General features: G+C 34.7%; 3 protein-coding genes across 4 annotated transcripts; 1 reads left to right on the forward strand and 2 right to left on the reverse strand.

Moving 5' to 3' along the window:
- Positions 1-9,491: 9,491 nt before the first annotated feature.
- Positions 9,492-13,435, forward strand: LOC140871590 (putative methylesterase 13, chloroplastic). The gene is made up of 5 exons (XM_073274170.1): positions 9,492-9,921; positions 11,283-11,525; positions 12,255-12,398; positions 12,587-12,718; positions 13,034-13,435. Exons 1-5 carry the CDS (start codon positions 9,523-9,525, stop codon positions 13,310-13,312), a joined length of 1,197 nt encoding a protein of 398 aa, XP_073130271.1. The 5' UTR covers positions 9,492-9,522; the 3' UTR covers positions 13,313-13,435.
- Positions 13,436-13,748: 313 nt separating this feature from the next.
- On the reverse strand, positions 13,749-16,941 carry LOC140871214 (UDP-glucuronic acid decarboxylase 6-like). Its single transcript, XM_073273626.1, has 13 exons — positions 16,750-16,941; positions 16,196-16,294; positions 15,791-15,877; positions 15,629-15,716; positions 15,428-15,519; positions 15,179-15,243; positions 15,015-15,103; positions 14,841-14,918; positions 14,671-14,764; positions 14,480-14,546; positions 14,326-14,389; positions 14,170-14,210; positions 13,749-14,079 (listed from the first exon to the last, which is right to left on the reverse strand). The coding sequence occupies exons 2-13, from the start codon at positions 16,283-16,285 to the stop codon at positions 13,894-13,896; spliced, it is 1,041 nt and encodes a 346-aa protein (XP_073129727.1). The 5' UTR covers positions 16,286-16,294; positions 16,750-16,941; the 3' UTR covers positions 13,749-13,893.
- A 2,288-nt stretch (positions 16,942-19,229) lies between these two features.
- On the reverse strand, positions 19,230-22,961 carry LOC140872294 (UDP-glucuronic acid decarboxylase 6-like). 2 transcript variants are annotated; one of them, XM_073275115.1, is made up of 13 exons: positions 22,863-22,961; positions 21,688-21,800; positions 21,316-21,402; positions 21,122-21,209; positions 20,951-21,042; positions 20,785-20,849; positions 20,606-20,694; positions 20,336-20,413; positions 20,157-20,250; positions 19,981-20,047; positions 19,826-19,889; positions 19,699-19,739; positions 19,230-19,578 (listed from the first exon to the last, which is right to left on the reverse strand). In XM_073275115.1, exons 2-13 carry the CDS (start codon positions 21,775-21,777, stop codon positions 19,393-19,395), a joined length of 1,041 nt encoding a protein of 346 aa, XP_073131216.1. In that variant the 5' UTR covers positions 21,778-21,800; positions 22,863-22,961; the 3' UTR covers positions 19,230-19,392. The 2 variants fall into 2 exon arrangements, with proteins under 2 accessions (XP_073131216.1, XP_073131215.1); XM_073275114.1 differs by lacking the exon at positions 22,863-22,961 and adding an exon at positions 22,592-22,847.
- Between the last annotated feature and the right edge of the window lie 289 nt (positions 22,962-23,250).

The raw sequence follows: 23,250 nt of genomic DNA on the forward strand, positions 1-23,250 counted from the left end.
GGGGCCCGTTCATCGGAAAGCTGTACATTGGATCGACACATGTTGTAAGTTGGATGGAACTCCCATGGGATTGGCTCATATTATTGGGGATCCACATGGCGACCGTCCATCACAACTTAATATTGATGGGTCATCTTGACATGTCACAATAAATGGCGTCATATTATTGGGTCCTTATTGGACATGAGGTAAAAACATGGAGGTTTATTTGGAAGAAATTGGGCTCTACCATTTGAAAATTATGGTTGGCTAATATTATTCGGGACTATAGTTTGTCAATTGGACTCCATGTTCCCACTAAAGAAAATGTTTCTCGTTTTCACTAGAGGGTAGTGAAATCGTTAAAATAGTGGGAGTGAGATTCATAAAATAAATTTTGCCTTATTTTATGTCTTAGTAAATTAATTAAACAATCACTGATTATTGTCTGTTTCTTTTCAGTATTTCATTAAGATGAATTCGCGCAATCCACTATTCTCTATTCTCGAACAAAACAAACTGACTAGCGCAAACTATACGGAATGGTTCCGTAAGTTGAAGATTGTCTTGACCTCGGAGAAGATGTTCTACGTATTAGAAAAATCTCCTTCGAAGGAAGCACCAGCTGATATAAGTCCGGAAGAGTTGGCAAAACTTGATAAATGGTGGGACCATGATATCAAGGCCAAATGCTATATGCAAGCTTCGATGTCTGATGAACTCCAGAGGCGATTTGAGGATACCGTGAATGCTGCTGACATTCACGCACAACTCAAGGAACTTTTTGGGGCTCAATCGAGAGCTGAAAGGTTCGCTACTGTAAAAGAGTTAATGACGTGTCGCATGCGTGAAGGGACTTCGGTCCGTGATCATGGGGTACGCGTGATTTGGCTCATTCAGAAGTTGGTAACGCTTGAATAGGTATTGGAGCATGAACTCAATGTGGACTTATTACTTCTCTCTCTTCCTTCATCATTTGACGGTTTTGTGGTGAATTTCAATATGAACAAGATAGAGGCCTCCCTTGAAGAGATGGTCAATATGCTTGTAACTTATGAAGCCACTTTAAAGAAGGATAAACCGGTTCTCTTGGTGGGCTCCTCTTTTTCTGCTAAGAAGGGGCCAATTACAAAGGGTAAGAAACGTTCTGCCCCATCCAAGAAAACCGGACCCGAGAAGAAGAACAAGATAAAGGCTTCAAACATGGAAAAATCCAAGGATGTTTGCCATCACTGCAAGAAACCCGGTCATTGGAAACGTAACTGCAAGGAATATCTTGAGCAGTTGCGAACTGCGAAGGGTATGTTTTATATTGAAATAAATGTTTCACTTAATAATTCTTATTGGGTATTGGATACCGGATGTGGATCTCACATTTGCAATGATTTGCAGGTGATGACAAGAAGTCGCAAGCTTAGGATGGGTGAGACCCAGCTGAGGCTCGGAAATGGTTCTCGAGTTGAAGCCAAAGCTGTGGGAGACATTTGTTTAATTTTGCAGAATGATTTTAAGTTATTTTTGAGAGATGTTTTATATGTGCCAGATTTGGTTAAAAATATTATTTCTATTTCTATGCTTGATAGAGATGGTTTTTCTTGCAATTTTGTGAATGGGATTTGTAATATTTACAAGAATGAATGTTTAATTAGATGTGGACAACTTGAAAACGATCTATATAAATTAAAATTAAAAGACGTTCCAATTAATTATGTTGATAAACCGGTAACAACAAATAAAAGGAAAATTGATAATCAAAACCCGGCAAACCTTTGGCATGCTAGGCTAGGTCATATTTCTTCAAGGAGGATGAACAAGCTAGTGGGAGAGGACATGTTTGATATGTCTAATATTAACTCTCTACCTACTTGTGAGTCCTGCCTCAAAGGAAAAATGACTAAATCTCCTTTCAAAGGGAAGCCAGAGCGTAGTCAAAATCTATTGGATTTGATTCATACAGATGTTTGCGGACCATTTAGTATTGATACAAAATTTGGTCACACCTACTTCATTACCTTTACTGATGATTATTCTAGGTATGGGTACTTATATTTGATGAAATATAAGTCTGAATCATTTGAAAAGTTCAAAGAATTCAAGGCTGAAGTAGAAAATAAACTAGGTAAGAGTATTAAAGCACTTCGATCAGATCGAGGTGGAGAATACTTAAGTACCGAGTTCTTGGATTATCTAAAAGAGAATGGGATTCTCTCTCAGTGGACTCCTCCTATGACACCTCAACTGAATGGTGTTTTGGAGCGTCGCAATCGAACCTTGTTGGACATGGTTCGATCTATGATGAGCTTCACTGAGCTCCCACATTCGTTTTGGGGCTATGCTCTTGAAACGGAGGTATTGTTGTTAAACAATGTCCACACTAAAGCAGTGGACAAAACACCATACGAGTTATGGACTGGCAAAGCTCCTAAGTATTCGTACTTGAGGATTTGGGGATGTCCTGCTTACGTAAAGCAGACAGTGGGAGATAAGTTGGATAGTCGATCCACCTTATGTTATTTTGTAGGGTATCCAAAGAATTCAATCGGATATTATTTCTATCATCCCACTGAAACAAAAGTGTTTGTTTCAAGGAATGCCACCTTCTTGGAGAAGGAGTTCTTATTGGATAAGAAAGGCAAGATGATGGAACTCGAAGAAATTCGAGAAAAACCCGAGATACAAAATAATGATCCTATACCTCAAGAATCATCACAAGACACGCCTATTATTAGAAGATCCGAGAGGACTTCTAGGCCTCCTATTAGATATGGTCTTCTTCTTGAAGGGGATCAAAGTGAACCCGACATTGGATGTGATCCAAGAAACTTCAAGGAAGCAATTTCTGATGCGGATTCGAATTTATGGCTTGAAGCTATGCAGTCGGAAATAGATTTGATGCTACAAACCAAGTTTGGTCTTTAGTAGATCCTCCCGATGGAATTGTTCCAATAGGGTGTAAATGGATCTACAAGAGAAAACTTAGGCCTGATGGTAAGGTACTGACCTACAAGGCACGATTGGTTGCAAAAGGTTACACTCAAAGACAAGGTGTTGACTATGATGAAACTTTTTCACCAGTCGCAATGTTCAAGTTCATAAGAATCCTTATTGCCATTGCTGCATGGTATGACTATGAGATATGGCAAATGGATGTGAAGACTGCATTCTTTAATGGAAACATTAAGGAAGAGATCTATATGATGCAGCCCGAGGGATTCACATCCATGGGAAGCGAGCATAAGGTATGTAAGCTTCAGAGATCGATCTATGGTCTCAAACAGGCATCAAGAAGCTGGAACCAGAAATTTTATGAAACAATAAAGGATTTTGGTTTCATCAAGAACCCGGAGGAACCATGCGTGTACAAGAAAGTAGTTAAGGATGCGGTAACATTCTTAGTACTTTATGTTGATGACATCCTACTCATTGGGAATGATGTAGGGATGTTGCAGTCAACAAAGATATGGTTGTCAGGTAGATTCTCGATGAAGGATTTGGGTGAGGCATCCTATATTCTAGGGATACAGATTTATAGAGATAGATCTAAGAGAATGATAGGACTTACTCAAGCTACCTACATCGAAACTATATTGAAAAGGTTTTCAATGGATGAGTCCAAGAGAGGACATCTACCTATGTGTCATGGAGTCTCTCTATCCAAGTCTATGTGTCCCAAGACTGACGAAGAGATAGAGAAAATGACACACATACCATATGCGTCAGCCATAGGGAGTATCATGTATGGGATGATATCTACCAGACCGGATGTGGCATTTGCTCTGAGTGTCACGAGCAGATATCAAGCCAATCCCGGTCAAATGCATTGGAAAGCCGTGAAGGATATTCTTAAGTACTTGAGAAGAACTAAGAATGTATTCATGGTTTATGGAGGAAGAGATCTAAAATTGGAAGGCTATACCGACTCTAGCTTCCAAAGTGACGTGGATGACTCGAAGTCAACCTCTGGATTTGTGTTCATGCTCAATGGTGGTGCTGTCTCTTGGAAGAGTTCCAAGCAGGACACCACAGCGGATTCCACCACTGAGGAAGAATACATTGCGGCATCAGCTGCTGCTAAAGAGGCCGTTTGGATGAGGAATTTCGTCCAAGAGTTGGGCGTTATTCCTAAAGCTGTTGGTCCAGTCCCGGTGTACTGTGACAACACGGGTGCCGTTGCTCAGGCAAAGGAACCAAGGTATCATCAAAAATCCAAACACGTACTGAGAAAATACCACATCATCCAGGAGATCGTGGAAAGAGGAGACATCACTGTCGAGAGAGTGGCCTCTGCAGACAATATCGCTGATCCACTTACTAAGCCCTTGCCAAGACCATTATTTGACAAACATCGCGAAGCAATGGAACTACGTAGTATGACTAGTTGGCTTTAGGGCAAGTGGGAGATTGAAAGAGTTGATGCCCCGCTAGCCAACTTGTGGCTAAAGGCTTTGAGAGTCTTTTTTTGTAAACAATCTTTGTTTAATATAATATACGTTCTTTAAATGGCGTTCACTTTATCTTATTATTATATAATGATATACTGTTACTATTTTGATAAAGACCTTGAATATACTAAAGTAAGATGATATAGTGAATATAGAGAGATTACTGTCATGAAACACATCTTATGTTCACTGTATATTCTAAACAGTTCCTAGTCAATTGAGCCGTCCACAAATAAGGATAAGGATCGCTCGAGATTGAGACTAGCATTTGCGATGCCGAGTACCACGTTTCATTGCTATGGAACATAGAGATGTTCGAAGCATGCAAATGGATATTCATATGATGAATGATCGAACTACCCTATTCGGACTTTCCAAGTGGTTATCACTTATCGAGTGGATATAGTCCGCGGTTTTGGTTGTACACCATTAGTCCTTATTACTTGAAACATCATTGAGACTCTATATGCTAGTACTGTGCTTTGACTCGTTTACCGACTCTATTGGGGTCATCATGTGTCGGGATTGGGTACAGTTATGACACATATAGGAGTCGATGCTTTGTTGTCAAGGATTCACAGCACACTTGCGAGTGTGGATATCCTATGCAATCTGAGGAGATATTAGTGTGACGAATCTCTGGCCAGAGTACATGATATGTTTTAGGTTACTTGGTTTCCTAGTAGCACATGCGATGTCACTATTTGATCTTCAAGATGCATTGCATAGTTATCGAATCTCGAACGACTCTCGATTTACCAATGGTTGTTGATTCGATCGGGATATATGGATGAAGGGACCGTACTGTACGCTAACCAAAATCTATTGGTTCTTGCAGGCACTATCAGTGATACCTAGGGAATCATGGGGCGATGTTGCTAGGCGCTCTTACCATGATTCGTTGGGTAAGTCGGAAATTGTTGTTCCGAGTCACAAGGAGTTGTGAGCCCACGACTAGCTGTATCCCTAAACCATTGAGGGTCACACAAGTAATGGATTTTTAATCCCCGTTGAGATAATTAAATTTAAAGAGTTAAATTTAGTGAATAAAGAAGTGGGACTTCTTATTTAAGAGTAGAGGGAGTAAGATTTCCTAAAATGACATAGTGATGGACATTTTTGGAAATCACTGAATTCGGATTCAGAAAATTTATCTTGACTTTAAAAGATGCAGAAATGGTTCTGTACACATTGGTGAAATTGGTTTATCAATCTGAGTCACGATGAATTTTATATTAATTTCTGAACATGCGGGCTTTGCTTGTCAGGCTTGAACTTATGACTAATAAGCCCTAAGCTGTTAGCAGCCCACATTATAAATAAGTTATTGCAGTACAGAAATTACACACAACACAGGAATAATTTTCGAAAACCTAGAGCCTCCTCTCTTAGGGTTTTCGGCCGCCCCCTCCCCTACTGTGTTCGAGAATTTTAGTCTGCAAATTTCGAATTTGCAGTCTGAATTAGCAGATCAAATCTGTTATTTCTCTTCGTAGAAACTTCTGATAGACTTTCTAGTGCAGTCTATCAGAGGGATTAAACTTTTGTTCGTGGACCTGATTGAAAAAACGTTTGTTCATCAGTTCCTGGGATATACAACAAGAGCAGTTTAATCTGTTGGTGTCCATAATCTCGCTTCGAGATTTTAAGGTAAAATTTACATTGTTTAAATTTTATGTTATCAATTTTAATCGTAGGAATTTGATACCCATATGGAATCGTTCCATATAAAAATTTTAAAACTTCCACTGCACCGAGTATCACTTTCTTTATCGATCCGCAGAACGACCGTGTTCCAACAGCGGCTAGGTTTTATCTTTTCAATTCTTAGATTTAGTTTCTTCTTCAACTATTTCTTAGTTTTTGTACTTGGTTTAGGAAGAAGAAACCCTTGATTTTATTATATTTGTGAGATTCAGTTTTTTGGTGTTTAATTCAATTTGAGTATCAAGAGTTGTTCTGATTTATTTCATGCTTGTGTGTTTGATTATTAGATTGATCACCTGATAATTCTTTCGTACAATCTATTGCTAAATTAGAATTCAAATCTGTAATTGTTTGAATAATCTAATTTGTGAAGCAATTGCGTTTAATATTTTCTGCTGTTGAATTTGTTAAATCGTATAAACAACAATTGACTAGGCTAAATACAACCGCTGGTGTATGTGTTGTCTAGATTCACCAGTTTTACTAGTTTGAATGCTACCGTGGATTTAAATCTAGATCGCTGGTATCGGGTTGATTTATGGGGTAAGGGTTAATCTAGAACGCTGGTTTCTAATTAACTAAAATTAAGGTGAAACGGGAATTAAATTTTCAATGATGAATATCAATGTGAATTAATTATTTTTAGGGATTCGATGATCGAATGAATAATTTCAAGGGTGTAGTCGACCGATACCAAGTCTCGTTAATTTGTTGATCTTTCTAATTTTAATTCTTGCGTAGTAGTTTTTAAAATTCCAAATCCCCTTTTATTTATTTTCAGTATTTTTAAGAATACAAATAAATTTCACTTTCCTCGTGGGAACGATCCCTACTCTCACTACTACATAATTTATTTATCTAATTGAAGTCGGGTAATTTGGGCGCGACACGACTGAGCGCTATCACTGTTATTTATTGATTGTAACTATATCAAAAATTGTTCTGATTTGATATTGTGTCTTGATTAATACGAAGTTGCTAGGAGTTCCAATCGAAAGATTTATTGGATTGGGTTTGTGCAAAGAGTTGTATAAATCAAAGTCTTCTAGTGAAAAATCTTCTAGAAACAGAAAAAAGAGAGACGTAGAAGTTTAGACTTCGAACTTTCATAAAAAAATATTTGTGTTATTTACTTTACTGAATATTTAATTTTCATTAGCTATCAGTTCAAACTTGGACTTTGATAAGCTTCCGCACTGACCAGCTCAGTTCTCACATCGAGTTATCTGAGTTATCTGTTAAGCAAATCTTAGCAATCGAGCTGGTAACTCAACTTAATTTTCAGTTAAAATTTTTTAAAATATTTTAAAAGTGTATATTCATCCACCCTTAACAAAATTAATGTGAATAGATTGAAGCCCAATAGATATAATTTGCACAAGTGATGAAAAATTAGATCAACCTTTCTCTGTATAAGATATCAATCAATTTTTAAAATCACACTCTAAAACTTGAACTTCGGCACATTCAAACCAATTATAGACATCGTTTGACTCAAAAGATTAGATAATAAATTGAAAGATAAAGAAAAATCTAGCTATTTTAACCTCAAGTTAATTTTATAAAATGTAAATTAAACGCTAGATTATATAAAGACTATGAATCTCATCCTTCACATCAAAGGATAAATGAAGGGAAAATTGCTTTTTTGATCCGATAAGTTTGTCACTTTGCGATTTCAGTTCTTTATATTTTCAGATTTCAGTTTTAGTCATCTATCTTTATTTTTTTGGCAATTTATTCCTTTTTTCGACGTGGCGCTGACGTGGCACCAATTCAGTGCTGACGTGGAGCTGACGTGTATAGTGACACGTAAGCATTTTTGAATAAAAAAGACCAAAATTGCCAAAAATCAAAACATGCAGGACTAAAACTGAAATGTGAAAACATAGAGGACCAAAATCGCAAAGTGACAAATATAAAGGACTAAATTTACAATTTTCCTAATAAATGAATTATATTTTTAAGTTCTTGAATAGAAAAATATACTGTATTGGATCGAGAGTTTGTCACTTTATCAAATATAATAGCTAATTAAGTATCACGCTTCGATTGCTCTCCAAACATGAACAATTATTGTATCTCAACAATAATTCTCCCAATAAATACTGCACTCCTTACAATCTATTGAAATCAAACTCATGACCTTAGTTCTAATGCTTATTGTGTTTGTTGTTTTACAAAAAAAATTATAATTGATATCTACGATGAAATTTAAATCTTTTAAACTATGCAGCAACGCGAATACTTTAATTTGCTTCGATTGTTCTTCCAACAAGTGTAATATTTGCACCGTACTCGCTTCGATTGTTCTTTCAACAAGTGTAATGTTTGCACCCCTTACATATCGACTGAATAATAATTTAGTATCTAGAAATAAAAATATACAAGATTGAAGTTAAGAAAATTTCTCGATCTGGACCTAAAAAAAAGGCAAAATTTTCGCAAAAAACTCGATTTTCTTGAAAGAGCAATCCGGCCGTCTGTTTAAGACAATCTAAGACTTTGAAATTTGTTGGCTGAGGTGTCGCTATCTTTGACTTGGTTCTGTGATATATTGTATGGTCTTCATTTGGATTTGTTATAATATTATATATCGATATCTTCATAATGTCGAAGTTTCCTTTTGTCAACACTTTGTTGTATTTTCAACATTGTCACCTGCACAGGTATACAGTTGAGCGAAGGAATGGTCTTTAATTTAAAATTTATTGTATTAAAGTTTTATGAAATATAAAGTTGTTATCTGGATTATAGTGTGACTAATTTGATAATTTCCCGTGCTTACCAAGTTAACTTTGACACAAATGTAGAATGAAACAATTTATAGAGAAGCCATCTAGATTTTAAGTTGTGTATTCTATGAATTTACTTGGTGTTAGTTCTCTGCAAATTAGAGCATATATCCGTGGTTTATTTGATACACTATCGAAAGATAATGCTTTTGGGTTCCTTTTCACGAGAAAGAACACTCGATTATCTATAGACTAATTAGTTGAAAGGGAAAACTGTCTTTTTTGTCTTTTAACTTATTTGCGATTTTGGCAACTATATTGTCAAATTTGATATTTTATTTATTCATGTATTTTAATTTTAGTTTTTTTCATCGAAAGCTGACGTTTTTCACAACACACGTTAGCACTTTGTCTCACATCAACACCGACAAATACTATCATATCAACGTAGAAAAAAAATCTAGATAAATATAAACCGAAATTTGACAAAATAAAAAATCAAAACAACAAAAAGTAAAAGACGACAGTTTTCTCTTGTTGAAATTAGGCGACATTTGTTTTCACTTGGTAAGTGAAATGACAGAAACACCCTTCGATAAGTACTATAAAAACCCACGAGCCCACAAAAAAAACATCAACATTTACTCTTTTCTCATGCAATGGGAAACTCATTCACATGTTTCTCTCAACCACCAAAACAAACAACACCAAAACCTCCATCTTCGTCATCCTTGGATCTTCTTCCGCCATGGATGTCGCCTTCTTCCTTCAAAAGCTCGAGAAGAAAAGCTGCAGAGCCCTCCTCCTCCCCTCCTTCTTCCTCCTCGAAAACCGATCCGATTTTCGACGATTCTTACATCAAACAACAAGCCCAGATTGCGTCCATGCTCTATCAGCATCACCTCCACAACAACACCGATATTCTTCTCAATTTGAACCGCTCCGTCTCCACCAAAAACCCACCGTTTTCCAAAAAACACAAGAATTTGTCCATGAGATCGCGTTCGGTTTCGAGTTCGGTCCATCAGCATCAGCAGTCTTTGCAGATGTTTAATCAGGTACAAATTTTCTTAATTAAATACCCTTTTTTTTTATTCATCATTTAAATGATATTTTTGATTTTTTTTTGGGTATATATACTAATTCAATGAATGAACTAATAATATATGAATGTAACGTATAAATGAAATTACATCTGCTGGATTCATTAATGCCGGAGGCAACGTGTACCAAAGAAGTAGACTCTGAATTCTTTGAATGAAATTTAATATGTTGACTTCTAAAAAATTGTGTGTACGTGGTTATTATCCCAGAACTTTCAATTGAACATTTTTCAACTTTTGTTAGGTACGTATTGAATGTGTTCACATTAAATGTTAATTTATTTGCACCTGATTTTTAGATATGTTTCAATTCAAGTTTAATAAATTTGCTTTCTTTTTAGTTTTTAGTTTTAATTGAATTCATCGAAGTCATGTATATATTTCTAAATTAAAATGTGTCTGAAAATCATTTATTTATTTAATTTTCAAAATTTATGAACAAGGTGGCGCTGGCAAATTTGTCGAATAAAATAATTTTGACTTGAATTTATACGAAGGTAAAGAAAAATGATTCAAAAATTAAGATGCAACGTACTACAACAAATGAACAAATAATAAGCAAGAAAAATATATATAGGAACCGAGATTTAAACTAATATTCCTAATTTAACTTTTCGGACGTAGATGAGATTAAGCATTAAGGAGTGAGATTGAAACGTGAATCGTATTACCGTTTTATCAAAAGTTATACGTCGTGGTAATCGTGCAACATTCAATTCAAATTTGTTAAACTATACAAGAATCTCGATATTGGCCCCCAATAATATATTTATTCACATTCTTTACGTACTGCCTTTAATAGGCAGTGTTATTCTCACTACAATGTAAATAAGATCGGTAATTTTTATTTTTTTATGACGTAGAAACCCGCAGCCGTCACCTTTTAGTGTGTATTGGGTAAACCCCCTAACTAACGTAATAGCCTGCAAACTACGCTAGCTAGCCAAATAAACCAAGCCCTGTGTGACAGGCTGGCTAGTTCAAGAAAGTGTTGGTAGGGAGAATTGAACTCCTGACTTATGTCCAAAAGTTCACTTATTCCATCAACTTGGACACCTGGGGGCAAATAAGATCAACAATTTTGATCACACGTGACACGTACAATGTGTTAGCCTACAACTCATAACATCGACGCTATATACAACCATGTTTCCCCACTTGGTCCGCGACCACTAAAACCCGGTAACCGGGTTTTAGTGGTCGCGGACCAAGTGGGGAAACATGGTTGGGCAGCTGAGCATTCATATATATATATATATAATGTTAAATTTTACGATAATAAGTCGACAAATTTGATTGATTTTATATGTTTTTAGGAATCTTTAGACAGCAGTGAAGTGAATGAGAAGAAACATTTTGTGCTAGTCCATGGAGGGGGATTTGGTGCATGGTGTTGGTACAAAATCATTGCACTTTTAAAAGAAGCCAATTGTGGGGTTAATGCCATAGACCTAACTGGCTCTGGTGCCAACTTTTGTGACATAAATTCAATCACAACTTTGGAAGAATACTCAAAGCCACTTCTTGATTTCCTTGTCAATCTTGAACATGGCAAACAGGTTAAGCTTTTTCCTTTGCGAAATTCTTTTTGCTTATACGTTATTAGTTTTATTTCCAGGCATCGGATGAATTTCGGGTTTGTTTTATTTCGATTATATTGAAAAAATGTAAACCTATGTTTTTATTTTAGGTTATGCTGGATCGTCTATGTTTTTAATAGTTTATGGGCTATTTTAGAATTAATGTTAAACATTACATTTGAAATTACAAAATTTTCCGTTAGTTTAATTATTATTAGATGAAAAATTTATTTTTTTTCTTTCCGGATTGAATTTAGGGCCGGGTTTTAAAACATAAAAATATGTAATAGATGATTTATTATTTATTTGTTTAGGTGTGCAATAAGTATGCAAGACGAGCTATCGAAATGTGATATGTGGAGTACTGCTGCATTTTTAAAAAAAAATAGATTTGGATTATATCCTTATCATCAGTTATATATTTTAATAAAAAACCCGTCATTCTTCGAATCGTTATGTCCATCTAAATACATCATATACTTAAGTCTTCGTTCTAAATTAGCCACTCTTCTAAAAATTCACTATCGAGCATGGTCTTTTGAGATTTATTTTTTTCATTATACTTTATAAAATTAGATTTTTGGTCGAAATTAATGTATGAGGGCTATTTTATTTATATAATTAGAACCATATTTATTTCTATAAATCAATCAATAAGAGAATAATTTTTTTTTTTTGGTCTAACATTTTGTTGGTATATAATTGCAGGTGATATTGGTGGGACATGATATTGGTGGGGCGTGTATTTCATATGCAATGGAATTGCATCCAACCAAAGTTTCTAAAGCAATTTTTGTTGCTGCAACTATGTTGGCTAATTCCCAAAGTGCCCTCGATGTTTTCTCTCAACAGGTTTGTCCCCATATTTCTTATTTAACACGGGAAATTGCAATTTTAGCTATGTTTATTTCTTTTATATTGTGAAATATTTCATTTTTAGTTTTAGTCATGTTTTCAGTTTTCGGTAATTTTAGTTTTTTTTTTTTTCCATAAAAATGTTGATGTGACAGTGCAAGTTAGCGCATGTGATATTTTTGCAGAAATTGTTGAGTGAATTAAACCAACGAGCTCAGAAATTTGTGTATGGAAATGGGAAGAATCAGACTCCCACCGCCATTGATTTCGACAAATCGCTGCTTGAAGACTTCTTGTTCAACCGAACACCTTCTAAGGTATACATCTCAATGTTTATGTATTAATATCTTAAAATTTTATAAGTCCTCGAATATGGTAACTGATCATCAACATTTTGGAGTCCAACCAAAATTATTGTGAAGTTTACTTAGTAGTGTGCGATGTTTCGATGATTATCGTTCCAGTTAATTTCGTTTTACCGGTAATAATCAAAGCCAAAACTACTAAACTGGGGTGAATCAAAGTATCACAAAAGTCAGACTTGAGAGAAAACTCTTGATTTTCTCTCAAACCTTAGCCTGAGCCTCTTTTGTGTTTCGGTTTAGGTCATGATCATTATTGCCTTGATACAGGATATTGCACTTGCATCAGTATCCATGAGGACCATACCCTTTGGGCCATTAACACAGAAGCTCACCTTTTCTAAAGCAAACTATGGTTCCATTCCAAGATTCTACATCAAAACAGATGAAGATTTTGTCATTCCTCTCCCACTTCAACAACACATGTTACAAACTAATCCGCCAACACGTACTTTCCAGCTCAAGGGTTCCGACCACTCGCCTTTTTTCTCGAAGCCTCAAGCATTGCAGAAGATCTTACTCGAAGTATCGGACCTCCCATCGGTGTAAAAGTTTGATAAATGTTCATATTTGACATTAAAATGAAGGGGGGAAATTTCCTCTTCTGCAGTGAATATCATGTAATCACTTTATTAATGATTTTAATTTGATCTCTTTTTTTTTTCTTTCGGACTTCCACGTGGTTAGAATACGTATACTTCAAAAAATAAAGGACGAAAGTGAGATTTAACGAAGCAAGAAGTATGGTTAGAACCATCTTGTTACATGTGATCAAAATTGCACTAATGCAAAGTTCATCGTTTAATTATTGTTATTTTTTTCATGACATAGGACCCGCAGCCGCTACATCTCAGTGCGCACTAGGTGAACTCACAAGCTAACGCAATAAACTGTAAATCACGCTAAACAGAAAAGTTTATCATTCAATAACTTAATCTGATCAAAGAGAGAAATCACTTAAACAATCATAATTTAACATGAAAAGTAATATACAAGAAATTTTTAATGTGGTATAACTAAGCATCCATAATATAGATATTTGACAGACCTAAAACAAGAACTGGAACTAGGAAACCAAAAATCAGCATCTCTTACAGTAACATGTTGAAGAAGTATACTAGCAGTAGAGTTCAATCTTTCCTAAGAATTCCGAGCCTCTGGCGGAAATCCCCTTCCATGAGGGGAATGCCTTCGCGTAACTTGATCTTCGGTTCCCAGCCAAGCAACTGATTTGCCTTTGTTATGTCTGGCTTTCTCTGTCGAGGATCATCTGGAGTATTTTCCACGGTTATGATTTTCACGCGAGGGTTAATCATCTGCAATGCCAAAGAAATGTAAGGTTCCCATTTGGGCACAATCAAGCATGCACTGATGCACATGGGAACATACAAAAATCGGAAACCTACCTCTTTCACTGTCTCAGCAAGCTCAAGCATAGTAAATTCACCTGTAAGAGTAGGAAAACAGAAAACTTTGTTATTTTTCATTTGAGATGCCAAACGACTCAAGCATAGTATTTTAGCATCGGAATCTTGGCTTGGAAGTTGAGTGATGAAATAAACCTGGATTGCCAATGTTAATTGGTCCGGTGTGTTCATCTTCCATTAATCGAATAAGTCCATCAACCTTCACAAGAAGAAACAGTGTAAATATACATCAATAATCTAACATGAACATAAAATTTCGCAAACAAAACAAGATGATGCTCTCGCGTACCATGTCAGATACGTAGCAAAAGCTTCTTGTTTGTGTTCCTGGTAACTGAACCGTCAAAGGTTCATCGCTGCAAAGAGATGAATGGTCTCGAATGATTAGTCCTAAACATGTATGATATTCACGTGGAGTTGACTGACCCTGATCCAAACTAGAATTTCTTGGAGAGAAAAATGGTATATTGTGAAGTTTACCGAATAGCTTGAGCAATAAAATTGCTGACAACTCGACCATCATCGATGTTCATCCGTGGCCCATAAGTGTTGAAGATCCTTGCAATCCGTATTTCTGCAGTAAGAACAAATTCGATACATTAAAGATCAACTATACATCAATATTCCGTGAGAGGGGGATAAACAATTACCAATTCCATGTTGCCTATGATAATCAAACATCAAAGTTTCGGCCACCCTTTTTCCCTCATCATAACAACTCCTAACACCTGATATGCCACATCAAACAACGATAGAACAATGCCTTGAATGCTCTATCTTCTCAGCAACGATCATATTATAAATTTTCGCTAGCATCGTGATACCTATAGGGTTCACATTGCCCCAGTAGTCCTCCGTCTGAGGGTGCACAAGCGGATCACCATAAACTTCTGATGTTGATGTCAGTAAAATCCTATTCAGATGGTAAATATACTGAATCAACAGATCCATCGAACGCGAGTACATAACGTATGGAGAGAGTTAAAACCTTGCTCCTACTCGTTTGGCAAGTCCCAACATGTTTAGGGTACCGATAACATTTGTCTTTATTGTCTGTTGAGCGACATCACAAAGGGAGAATAAGATAATGTACTACAGTTAAGCCAATCATAGAAGACACTAAAACCTCAAAAAATGCAAGTTTCCATTATATCTCAATCGAGTTGTGATTCAACCATAAATGGTAATGGTTTCAAATCTGTGAGATAGAAGAAAGAGAGATTGACTAGTGACTAACCTTAACAGGATTGTATTTGTAGAAAATTGGGGAAGCAGGGCAAGCAAGGTGGTATATTTGATCGACTTCAATCAACAACGGCTCTGTCACATCTGCAAAACAAAATCGCAAAGAAAATATACGACATGAGGTAGAGATTCAAACGGAACTCTACTGGGATGTAAATAAGAAATGTGATAAATGGAGCATAAGATGGCCAACCATGCCGGATTAGCTCGAATCGTGGATGACCAATCCATTGCTTTAAGTTGTCCTTTGAGCCAGTGAAGTAGTTATCCATGACAACCACCTGAATAAAACAAAAAAGTAGCAATTTTTCAGGAAACAAACTTCGTCAATGTGAGACAACATTGTATCGCACACCTCATTCTTCTCATTTTCCATCAACTTGTCGACTAAGTGAGAGCCAATGAATCCAGCTCCACCCGTGACCAAAATTCTCATGTTTGCCTGTCATGAATATCATTGAAATTGCCATATCGCGTAACAATTGAAATATAAATATAATGAAAAAATACGCAAAGTCGAGGTAGGGAACACAATCCGATCTATTAAAAGTTTTACACGGATAAGCATCAAGAAATAGAGCAGTACAGAGCCTATGAATAACATATCTCCACTGCCGCCTACACGAGTTTGATCAAAATACAGTTTACTTTTCACATCGGATTCGTTGCATTATCAAAAAAGCATTGTAGCACGACTTAACAGGCCAGGCACAGAATCGATAAAAGCAACAATGTTCAATGAAACACCTTGGTATCATACCTGGAAAAATTTAGCTTTCCTCAAAGGCGATGGCTCGGGAGGAGGCTTGGCAGTTCCATTGTTCTCTCCTTGTGATATTTGATTATCCATTATAAGATCCTTTGTTGAATTTTGAATCCAACCATGTAAAAAACAAACAAAATATCCATCAATTCCAAACCACACCAACACACAAATAAAATAATCATCAAGTCGGACCAATGGCTGTTTCAAAAAACCAAGAATTTGATGATCGGTAAATCAATTGTATCAGACAACAAACCCCAGCAAAAAATCAAAACTACTCTGGTTTATCTAGCAATGCATATAGAATCAACAACCGGAGTCTTCTAAAATCAACGAAAGAAACACCTAATCGAAATCATTTTCGTCAAAATGCCAATAACATCAACATATTCAAATCGAGTGAAACGACAAAAAAAAAAAAAAAAAAAAGGGCAAATCTTTATCGTGAAAACAGAGCAATCAAACCCAATCGGCTCACAACCTTAACTCAACAATGAAACCCACATAGATCATCCCATTTAAACCGATAATTAACGCAAAAATACAACCTTTAAAGCAAAATGAAGCTGCAGTACAAAGCAGATATGACACAAGAAGAAGTCTCCTATCCAATGGCAACAGTGGGAATGAATTAATTTTCAACTACACTCATTCAAACCCAGAGATTGAGAAGACCAAACGAAGAAAATGGAACCAAGTGGTAGATGTTCGATGATTGCATTATGATTATGGCACACGAACGGTCTCACTTTTGTAATAAAATAAAATTAGATCGTTGTCACCACTCACTCGGGGAGTAGCTCGTGATTTCAAAAATTAAAAAATGTCATATGTAATTGTACGGTACTGTTACGGACATTGCTATGGATATAATTACTTATTATATTTTGAAATTATTATAAAATTATGTGAACGAAAAAATCTTGATATTAGTGAATTCAAGATAACTATTTAATTTCAAAAGTGATATGTATCATGTATATATAATTAATCATTAATGTACATGTAGCTCGTGATTTTTAATTAGAATTTTATTGATCTAATAATTTTATAAATTTAAAAGCATGGACGATGATAGAAAATATTTTTCAAAAAAATGATAGAAATTTTTATAAATTGTAAAGCATAGACGATGATAGAAAAATATTTCTCAAAAGAATGATAGAAAAATATTTGATAATTCTGAAATTTTGAAAAAAAATATTAATATTGGACAATAATTTTACTGAAACACATATGCCTCGTAATTTTGCTTAAATGTAATAAGACACGAGTCCATTTGGTTGGATAAGAGGGGCTAAAAGTACTTTTAATAATTTCTTTAAAAAATATAATGTTTACTTACAAAAACTATTTTGAAAAATATATATTTTTAAAAGTGAATTTTTAGTTTTTACTTTTGTTTAAAAGTAAAAAATAAAAACAAACAATTTTCGATATTTATCCAAATATTAAAATCGTTATTATTATTTTAATTAGATGCAGGTTTTTTGTAAGACGGATTCACATGTAGACCTGACTTATATCGACAATGAAAAATAATATATTTGACATAAAAAGTAATATTTTTTATGGATCGGGTCGAACAGAAATTCAACTCACCAAATTGATTATTGAAACTCTCTAATAGAAGTTTTTGTATGTAGTAAAAGCAATTAAAAAAATTCAAATTATTTATATGTTTTTTTTTTTTTGAAGTTATAACTTTTATATCTAAACTTACACGGTTTTATCCATTCAATTAAAATGAACACAAAGAACTAATGTATAAAATTGAGATCATATTTTTTTTGCTTTCAACTCTCTTGTATTTGAAACTTAGCTCCATAACATGTTATAAGTTTTATACATAGACAAAAGAGGTAAGAGTCAAGTATACTAAATATGGGATAGGTGAATACAAAATCCCTGTGTGTGGAGTAATTTAATAATTACTTGTATATAGTTATGTTTATCGAACCGGATCAATTTGGAACCGATCCAATTTTATCCGGTTCAATCAGGAACCAGTTTAATCGGTTTCAAAGTGAAGTGAATGTTGTACCAATGTTAATTAGATTGGGTTACTTGAAAATAAATTGGGAAGTATTTTAATCTGATCCCATTATTAGTTTGATTCAATAATTAATTAATATATATATATATATATATTATATTTATTATTTTGCTTCGTAAATATTTTTTTTGAAAAATCACTGTAAAAATGATATGTAATGGTCGTGTTGTGAACAATAAAATCACAATCGACATTAGTTTACGACTCCAAGAAAGTTTTTGAAAAGCATAGATAACAACAAACACAACAACAAATACGAAATATAAAAACACGACAGTAAAACATAGCTAGCAATATATTGGAGAAACATGACTGCCATATACAAAAATTACAGACTCCAACAAAAACATGAAAATTTGATAAGAAAACCTTTACCCGTTTCTTAATCTGGCATCCTAGGCATCGATCAAACTTTGAAGTGACATATTATTAATTCATATATAATTTATTTTATTCAATTTAGTTTGTCATATTATTTATTTATTTATTAAATATTTATCTTACGTCAATCAAATTATTAATTATTTATTTCACATCAATCAAATTATTGAATTTAAATTACTATATTACCCTTTATAAAATTAATATATTTATTTACAAAAAAACATTTTTCAAAATTTTTCTCTATTCTTTTTGTTTTTAATTTTTTTTTTAAAAAAAACATATTGCATAAGCACATAACGCGTGCTCCCAAGTACTAATATTAAATTAAAAATTTCCCATTACATTTATCGAGTTAATCATGAAGGTTTTGTGCTAGTCCTTTGCCTTTAAAAACAAATCCCCCCTTGAGAAGAAAATAAATTATTGTGCATCGGACAATCGATCTACCCCATTTTTGACGAAAAATAGGATAATTAATGCTTGAAAATTTGAAGAAAAAATCAACTCATAATGTTCTACGTAAAGTACAATGCAAGAGCATGAAATATTCATCATTGCAAATCCATAATTATTGTTGAAGATGATGCATAAAGAAATATATTTCCCCTTTTCCATAGTGAAAAAAATCCCCAATATGTTTATATGTATATATAAAATAAAGCAAACCAATTTAAAATCCGTGGTTCAAAAAACTTGTAATAATTGCCATGTAAAGGAAAAAATCAAAACTATGAAGCTTGCAGCGCAGAGTTCACTTCTTCCTGGGAATTTCAAGCCTCTTGCGAAAATCATCCTCCATTAAAGGAATGCCATTGCGTAGCTTGATCTTCGGTTCCCATCCTAACAGTTCCTTAGCTTTTGTTATATCAGGTTTCCTCTGTCGAGGATCGTCTGGAGTATTCTCCACTGTCACGATCTTCACTTCCGGATTGATCATCTGCAAATCACGCCAAACAACAATCATGTTTGGTGGTTCTTGAAACGTGAGATGGCGTAAAGCTATAGGTTTTATGGTTAAAGATGTATGACTAGAACATGGAAAAACTGAGAAAGTTACCTCTTTCACAGTCTCAGCAAGCTCCAGCATCGTAAACTCGCCTGAGAGTAGTGTCATGAATGAATGATTAATACAAACTTGAATTTGTTTATAGATTGAATAGTTGAGGGAGTATATAAATATGAACCTGGATTGCCTATGTTTATCGGCCCAGTGTTACTTCCTTCCATCAGTCGAATAAGACCATCGACCTTTACCAAAAACGGAAATCGAGTAAGGGCCGTGGCAGATATTATGATGAAATATTCAATGAAAAGATGATAACATGATGTTTCTTCGTACCATGTCAGAAACATAACAGAAGCTCCTTGTCTGTGTTCCAGGTAACTGAACTGTCAAAGGTTCATCACTGCGTACAGAGTATAGAGAACAGATATTGTTCAGAAATTTCTTGGGGACCATTGGGGGCGGGCAATCAAGATCCGGGTGTTTGAGGAAGATGATTTTTAGTTTCTTACCGTATAGCTTGAGCTATGAAATTACTCACAACACGGCCATCATCAATATTCATTCGAGGTCCATATGTGTTGAAAATCCTAGCAATCCGTATTTCTGCACAAAAATTATGATTTCATATTAGTTAATAGTTAGGAATGTACGTAATGGCTACAACTGATGGAAAGAAGAAGATGAGTACCAATCCCATGTTGCCTGTGATAATCAAACATCAAAGTTTCAGCAACTCTTTTTCCCTCGTCGTAACAGCTCCTGACCCCTGCAACGCCATGTTAAGTGTTTAAACACTGCATACACGTTTTTTCTCCTCTCTTTATCGAGCATCTCATCGGATATTATCATTAGTTGAGAAAACTTTAAAGTATTATTCGAATTGTACGGTTACACCAAGATATCAAGGACAAACTACTGTATCTGAGATTAATAAGATGTAGGTTTCTTGATGGGATACCTATAGGGTTCACATTGCCCCAGTAACTCTCGTTTTGAGGATGCTCAAGTGGATCTCCATAAACCTCCGAAGTTGATGTCAGTAAAATCCTAGTAAAACAAATGTGTTTGTAAATTAACATTCATAAGTAATGAAATAAGAAGAATAAAAAAATCGAACCAGATGTCAAACCTACTAACCTGGCTCCAACGCGCTTAGCAAGTCCCAACATGTTTAGTGTCCCGATGACATTAGTCTTTATTGTCTGTCAAGTTTCATTACATGGAAAAGGAAAGAAAACGGACTATTAGCGTGGCATAATGCTATATTTGAGAAAAAGTTTCATGGTCTAGGTGACTGACCGACCTTGACAGGGTTGTATTTGTAGAAAATCGGGGAGGCGGGACAAGCAAGATGGTAGATCTGATCAACTTCAACTAATAATGGCTCGGTGACATCTACAAAATATTAAGATTAGCAAAAAACAGGGGATCTGGAAAGAGTACTAAGGCATAACTGGGATATCTGGAAAACAACCATGTCGAATAAGCTCAAATCGAGGATGACCAATCCATTGCCTTAAGTTTTCCTTTGATCCCGTAAAGTAGTTATCCGCAACAATCACCTGAGTATATCGAAAAAATAATTGGGCAAACAAATATCATCAAATTTGTGAACTTAGTCGTTCGCCCAGATAGTGAGAGGAAACTTAAAGAAGCGAAAGTTCGAACCTCATTCTTCTCGTTTTCCATCAGCTTATCAACTAAATGAGAGCCAATGAATCCAGCTCCACCAGTAACCAAAATTCTCATGTTTGCCTGTCATTAATAAGTCGTTAATAAAACAGAGTCTCGCATATCATCAGAATAGGACCAGATACTTTTGAGCTCTATGTTTATCAATATTTAATAAAAAGAGATGACATGACAAAAGATCGGAATGCTCTAGGATCAACTTCCAAAATCCAAATTATACGTACATTTTTTAATTTTGTTAAAATCATCTATGAATACAACCAAGCCCATAAGATGAAGGGCATTCTTTCCAAATGAAATAAGCTTAAAAAAACGCTGATCCGTCAAGCAGATTCAGTTTCATCTCACCTTAAAAAATTTTGCTCTCCTCAAAGGTGAAGGCTCGGGAGGTGGTTTGGTGGTGATATGGCTTCCTCCGTTTGATGCTTCCTTGGCCATTTCTATGATCACGTTTGCGGTTTCTGAATTCAGTTTTAAACAAGATCAATTTCAAATAAAAAAACCACATACAAATCAAACTGAAAATCAGCATGAGTTATATTATATAGACCAGCCTATTGCCCAGATTTACCCAGAATATATAAACACATTCTTTTAGCAATGAAATATTGCAAGAATCATTATTTCAAACAAAACAAAATAGAGAAATTAAAGCAGAAAATTAGCTAGCTGCTATTCAAAATTTTCTAAATTCTCATTACACATTTATCATACAAGCAACAAACATTAAAAAGGAAACAAATCTATTTATTTACTCATCGAACTGCTAAAAAATAAAAACTTGATGGCATTTTCAAATCGAGCCAAACAAACTCCAGTCTCTTCATAAGATCAAGTCACAGAAAAGCCTAAAAACATCAAAGCACCATCATCATACCAAGCAAGCACAGATTTCAACTGACAGACAATCGGGGGCGAACCCAGGATTTTAATCAAGGGTGCAACACAAAACTTAAATCACTCTTCTATAAGCAAAAGAACCCCAAAGCCAAACCCTTTCCGCAACTCAATACAAATCAAGCTCAAAGAAAAAAACAGAAACAAAACCCGCCAACAAATAGCAATCTCACACAATCCTAAAGCAATTCATCACGTTTAAAACGATTACAATGTACCCAAAATCGCTTCACCCTCAACAAATCTCAATAACACGGATTCGAATACATGAATGAGAACAGATCTTTGCTTTATATACACGAAATTCCCATATCGAAAATCATAAAAGAAATCAAAAAAATATTCATTATTTTACCTGTAAATTAATTGCCCAAACCCTTCTCTCAGTCAGATGGAAACAATTGCAAAGACTTTACCTTTATATACTATATATAACCAATCAAAGCTTCAACCCAACTATCGAAAAAAGCAAACAATCAACCAATTTAAGAAGAAAATAATTGGGGAAAAAAGAAAAATCGGTATTGAATAGCGAAACACAACAACTGGAGAGAGATGGAGAATATATATAAATCTTCAAGATCACGCAGAGACGTGAAAGGAGAGATTTTGATATTCCAGCGTACCTTAAACTTTACTCAATAAAATAAAATAAAAAACCCGCGAGAGTGGAAGACTTGAACAAATATTTATACGTCACCTTTTTCTATTACACATATTTATAGTGTATTTTTGTACGGAACATGACAATTTTTGTTTTTGCAAATTAATGGTTGTTTTTATTTTTAAAAATACAGATAAAGATATAGTTATAATTTTGAATAAGATTTCAGTAAATTAATTAAAATTAGTTAGTGCAGAGCCTTAACTTATAGTCAATGTGTATATACTTTTTCACCGAATATATAATTTTATTTAAAAACCTACGTAATCTAAAATACACATGAGGTAATGTTTAAATAATGTATCACCTAGTTGATAATATCAGATTTCATGAACTAATTATAATCGATT

This window comes from Henckelia pumila, unplaced genomic scaffold (genome assembly GCF_033568475.1).
Source record: "Henckelia pumila isolate YLH828 unplaced genomic scaffold, ASM3356847v2 CTG_461:::fragment_3, whole genome shotgun sequence".
In the NCBI taxonomy this organism is placed as follows: Eukaryota; Viridiplantae; Streptophyta; class Magnoliopsida; order Lamiales; family Gesneriaceae; genus Henckelia; species Henckelia pumila.